Below are 6,000 nucleotides of genomic sequence, written 5' to 3' on the forward strand. Positions count from 1 at the left end.
CAGGAAGTTTAGAGACCGAGCAGAAGCAAAAGCTGAAATGAAATCTGCCTTCTGCACTGCAGACTGGCAATTCCATAGTCCCCCAGTTACCATCACATTGGTATTAGAACAAGGTGGGTAAATGAGGTTACCGGAATTGCGGCGTCTGCACTGGTATCTGCACCTCCGGCTGCTGTCAGAGGTGAGGACAGGAATTGCAAAGCACATCTTCAAGTATTACAGAATAGAGTTGAGTAAAAAAGGTTTTGCAGCAGATATTCTAGCTAGGAGTCATGACGTCTAACAAACCACTACAGACGTGCACGTCTGTAGCGGCTCCACACCTAATTTATCAAGATTGGAGGCACTTGGCTCCTCCTCTGCAATTCACACTTCTAGCTGGCCTGAAACTACACCTCAATCAGCACCTCAATCAACTAGTGAGCACCAAGCTTCTATGTTAACCTTAAGACAAGAGTGTTAGCTGAATCTAGTTAGAAGTATATTTAAAACCAGCCTACCTTACAAGCTAAAGATGACCCCAAGTAAAAAAGCAAGCACACTGGTAACATGCACTGGTAACATGCATATTCCAAGTAGAAGATGACTGAGAACTGAACCCTGAGGCATCCCTCTGAGGCATCCCATAGATTAATGGAGAAGCAAATGTTTTGGACCTAGTTGTGATGATCAGTTGTTTTCTCTCAGTGAGATCTGACTGGAACCAACCTAAGGCCGTGTCTGTAGAACCATCAGAGAGGTCTATCTGTCAAATGCTGTGAAAATGTGTTATATGGAGCACTGAACATAGCAATGATGCTGCTTTGAGAAATAGTGGACAGAGCTGGATTTTAACACAACTTGGCTTCTGACCTGTATTCCTAGTCCTCTACTGCCCCCTCCTGTTGCTCTAAGCTTCTTTACCACCTGCAGAAATTCAGACTCTGAACAACATAAAAAACTATAATCTAAAAGCAGCCCTATTTTCTTGTACAGTGTCTCCACTAGTTTGTATCACTGTGTCTCTCGAACACAGTAATACACAGCTGAGTCCTCTGCTGTCACACCAGACAGTTTCAGATACAGCATGCTGTTGGAATTGTCTCTGGTGATTTCAGTTCGGCCTTGAAATGATGCTGCGTAATCATTACCATTTCCACCACCCCAAACACGTCCCATCCACACCAGAGGTTTTCCAGCCTGTTGTCTGATCCAGTGCGTGTTGTAGCTGCTATAAGTGAATCCAGATCCTCTACAGGAGAGACTCCAGGTTTCCAGGTTTCTTCTGAACTGCAGTTTGTAACGATTCCATACATTTCACACCTGTTAAAACAAGAAAAACATGTAATTATTAACTAAAGATTCATTCAACATGAAGCTTTCATAAACGTTCAGTCAGGAACTCACTGCTGAAGCTGAGTAGTAGCAGTAATAAGGAGATTGTGTTCTTCATGGTGAGGGTTGGTGATGAGACTCTACTGCTCCACTCAGATCAGCAACACTTAAGTAATGAACTGGATTTGCATCAAGACATCATGAACACTGAAACCTCCTCTTGGAAGTCCAGTTCAGGGGACACACGCTTTTATGATGGACGGTTTGGCATTTAAGAGGGTTTTGACCTTTCTGACCTCGTAAAAATGTAGAGTTTTGTTACTGGTTTTGGTTTTAATGCATTACAGTCTATATTAGGAGGCTCTAAATGGATCGTTCTGCGTGCGGTGCAGTTTATGAGATTATCAGACTGACATTCTGCTCTGAAATGGAGTTTAATAAATGCAGAAACACCATGAAATACTACTAACAGACACTGGATTCATTCCAGTTTTTCTGATCTGAGTAATCAACAGATTCTCAGTGTTTCTCCATCTCTGTTCTAGTGTTTTGTAACATAGCCAACAATTTGCTGACAAATATTAGATAAATATTAAAACAATACTTTGTTTACAAAGTGCAGATCATGCTCGCTTGGCTGAGGAAAGGAAGGGGGGCTTAGAGCTTATGGGACCTGGAGTCACACAACCACTTGCCAAGCAAAAGTTGAGCATAATTTAGACCATCAGAGGCGGTGGTGGGATGCAGATATCCATCACAAGAAAGAGAGGGGAGAGGAGCAGTTTATATTGTGTGTAGTAATGGAAGGGTGGAGTTTGGGCTAGTCCTTCTCCCAAACTTATAGTTATTAGATATTTCTATTTAATGAAGACAAATAAAATGAGTTTATCATGTTGTTGGAATAGCTGTCTCTACTGTCCAGTGAAGGCTTTGTGAAGCAATAGTAAGGTCAGAATGTTGGATGACCACCACCCCACCTCATCCCCACCTCATCCCAAATGTATTGGATGGAGCACCAACCATCATTCCAGAGACCAGAGTTCCACTGCTCCACAGCTCAATGCTAGGGGCTTTATACTAATACACTGCTCAAAGAAATAAAGGGAACACTCAAATAACACATTCTAGATCTGAAAGAATAAAATATTCTCATTGAATACTTTGTTCTGTACAAAGTTAAATGTGCTGACAACAAAATCACACAAAAATCATCAATGGATTTCAAATGTATTAACCAATGGAGGCCTGGATTTGGAGTCACACAAAATTTAAGTGGAAAAACACACTACACGCTGATTCAACTTTGATGTAATGTCCTTAAAACCTGTCAAAATGGGGCTCAGTATTGTGTGTAGCCTCCACGTGCCTGTATGACCTCCCTACAATGTTGTCCTGCATTAGTAGGAACCCAGGGCCAACCGCACCAGCATATGGTCTCACAAGGGTCTGAGGATCTCATCTCAGTACCTAATGGCAATCGGGCTAGCTCTGGCGAGCACATGGAGGGCTGTGCGGCCCTCCAAAGAAATGCCACCCCACACCATTACTGACCCACTGCCAAACCGCTCATGCTAAAGGATGTTGCAGGCAGCAGATCACTCTCCTCGGCATTTCCAGACTCCAGACTGTCACGTCTGTCACATGTCCCATGTCTGTATTACCGTCTGGCTCTCTCCTTTTAATTAGGCTGTTATATTCAGACCTGCCGGAGTCATCAGACACATTATGATACTGCTCAACATTCTCTGCTCTCTATAAATCCATTCAGAACTAAATTTTTACCTTCTTAGAGTAAATGGTCACCCAGCCCGACCTGCTGGAAGACTTCCCGCTGAGGCCCCCTCTTCCTGCATCAGACCAGCTGCCACCAACCAGTCAGACCCTTTAAAGCTTCTGGTGCACCTTAAAATACTTTTGTTGATATTTTAAATCACATAGGTAAACTGTGTTACATTTTACATTCTTGAAAGCCTTTTTATCCTTATAGCTCAAGAAAATCAGAAATCTATTATCTGAAATTGCTAGAATATGGTAGCTTCCATGCCATGCTGTACTGATGCAGTAATTTGTGGAAAAGGAGTATTAAGTGGATAAATGAATGGACTTGTCAGAAGTCGGAAGTTTCAGAATTGTACATCCTTTTCTGTATGATCTTATTAAATCTTCTAATAATCTGAGAGACTGGATTTCTGATGTTCATGAGCTATAAAACATACTGATACAAAATTAAACTATAATGCATGAAATACAAAAACATATTAAATGACTTTTTAAGTGTACTTTACACACTACACCTAAAGCTTCCTAATTAATGTGCACTTGCAGAACATACTGTATTTAATCTCAGATCAGGAGCATAGACAGATTGGTTTACTTCTATAACTTCAAGCTCTTCAATAAACAATGAACACTTTTATTACTTTCAGTCAAAATCTTCTGTATCCAGAGGAAAAAACATCCAACCTAGTCATTAAATATAAGCATGATGTGAGTCTGATAAATAGCTGACAGTGCTGTTTTGGCTCTGTCTATTCTGCCCTTCATTTCTTATCCTCTACTGCCCCCTCTGGCCATTGCACGTAACCTTTACCACCTGCTGCAGCTAGGAACAACATCCCCTCATGAAAAAACAACCATCTAAAAGCAGCATCATGTTTTTGTACAGTGTCTCTACTAGTTTGTATCACTGTGGGTGTTTGGCACAGTAATACACAGCTGAGTCCTCTGCTGTCACACCAGACAGTTTCAGATACAGCATGCTGTTGGAATTGTCTCTGGTGATTTCAGTTCGGCCTTCAAAACTTTTAGCGTAGACTGTTTTACTGGCATCAGACCAGATAGCTCCCATCCACTCCAGAGGTTTTCCAGTCTGTTGTCTGATCCAGTGCATGCCATAGCTGCTAAAAGTGAATCCAGATCCTCTACAGGAGAGACTCAGAGTTTCTCCAGGTTTCTTCTGAACTGCAGTTTGTAACGATTCCATACTTTCACATTTCACACCTGTTAAAACAAAAAGAACATTTTATTATTATGGATTGATTGTTCAGAAAAAGATGTGGGTTATCTTTTTAATCAGGAACTCACTGCTGAAGCTGAGTAGTAGCAGTAATAAGGAGAGTGTGTTCTTCATGGTGAGGGTTGGTGATGAGACTCTACTGCTCCACTCAGATCAGCAGCTCATAAGTACTGGATGAACACACACCACACTGGATTTGCATCATGACCTCATGGGTATTGAGCGTCTCCAAGTGGGAGGCTAAAGATCCTCATCGACTAAAATGCTCAGGAGGTTTGTGGAGCTCCTGTAAAGGTGCTTCATGAAAGCTGTAAACTGTAAATATCAGAGAGAATATATATTTGTTTAAATGTCGGTAGAGAATAGGTGTAAGTATGTATAGCAGTGCTAGCTGAGACTAAGAATTGTTTGGCTAAGGAATCGTGTACAAAGTGTGAAATACAGGGTGGGGGGGGTTCCCAGGGGTCCAGCAGCTCCTACGTAATCCCTATTTTCTCATCTGATTGAAGACAACATTTAAATATAGAGGAAAATGTCTCTGTTACAGTGTTTTATTGAACAAGATTTAGAGAATTTCTGTTTTTAGTGAACTAAAGCTATTTCACTGGCCTGTCTCAGGGTGGCGCTGTAATAAATGTATTCATACAGTTACACTTTCCAATCACAGCTTAAACTGTAGGCTAATGAGGTACAAGAGCATCTGCAAGAGCAGACTGCATCACCTATTAGTCCCATCTACATTCAAGATATTTGGCCAAAATATTTAACTAAACAGTGGCTATGGCTGAACTACGTCTGGCTAACAAAATGTCCCTTTCTCATTGATGAAATGTGGACAAAATCTTAGGAAGCTTTACCTCAAAATGGAGACTAGCACCACAACCTAATCACTGCTTACCAGAATGTTTAGCTAACGCCAGAAGCATTTAACAAGAACCAACGTACAAATGATTTAGCAGCGCAAAAGCTTATTAAACTTCTCAACAGATCACAAGAGCAGGATTCTTCTTAGTGATGAAGAACCATTCACAGTATTAAACTGCTGAGGCTCCAGTCTGATTTGTAATATAGTAAACACACTTCTCTTCTGTTACATTTTAAACTAATCGTCAGAACTATGATCATATTTCACATGAAGAACTGTTTATCAGATGTTGCAGCTAACACTAGAGCATGAAGACCCCTTGATTGCTCAGGGGTATTTCATACACTGGTAACATGCATATTCCAAGTAGAACATGGCCGAGAACTGAACCCTGAGGCATCCCATAGATTAATGGAGAAGCAAATGTTTTGGACTTAGTCGTAATGATCAGTTGTTTTCTGTCAGTAAGATCTGACTGGAACCAACTGAAGGCTGTGTCTGTAGAACCATCAGAGAGGTCTATCTGTCAAATGCTGTGAAAATGTGTTATATGGAGCACTGAACATAGCAATGATGCTTCTTTGAGAAATGGTGGACAGAGCTGGATTTTAACACAACATGGCTTCTGACCTGTATTCCTAGTCCTCTACTGCCCCCTCCTGTTGCTCTAAGATTCTTTACCACCTGCAGAAACTCAGACACTGAACAACATTAAAAAACTATAATCTGAAAGCAGCATCATGTTTTTGTACAGTGTCTCCACTAGTATGTATCACTGTGGTTGGCGTGCACAGTAATACACAGC

General features: G+C 41.2%; 1 protein-coding gene across 1 annotated transcript in view; it reads right to left on the reverse strand.

Annotated features, from left to right (window-relative positions):
* Positions 1 to 4,297, reverse strand: part of LOC140574510 (immunoglobulin alpha-2 heavy chain-like) — a 32,832-nt gene extending 28,535 nt beyond the window's left edge. The window contains exon 1 of the mRNA XM_072694348.1: positions 4,002 to 4,297. Coding sequence (XP_072550449.1) covers positions 4,002 to 4,297 — 296 coding nt within the window. The remainder of the gene's footprint in view (positions 1 to 4,001) is intronic.
* Positions 4,298 to 6,000: the final 1,703 nt, after the last annotated feature.

Source organism: Salminus brasiliensis, chromosome 12 (genome assembly GCF_030463535.1).
Source record: "Salminus brasiliensis chromosome 12, fSalBra1.hap2, whole genome shotgun sequence".
In the NCBI taxonomy this organism is placed as follows: Eukaryota; Metazoa; Chordata; class Actinopteri; order Characiformes; family Bryconidae; genus Salminus; species Salminus brasiliensis.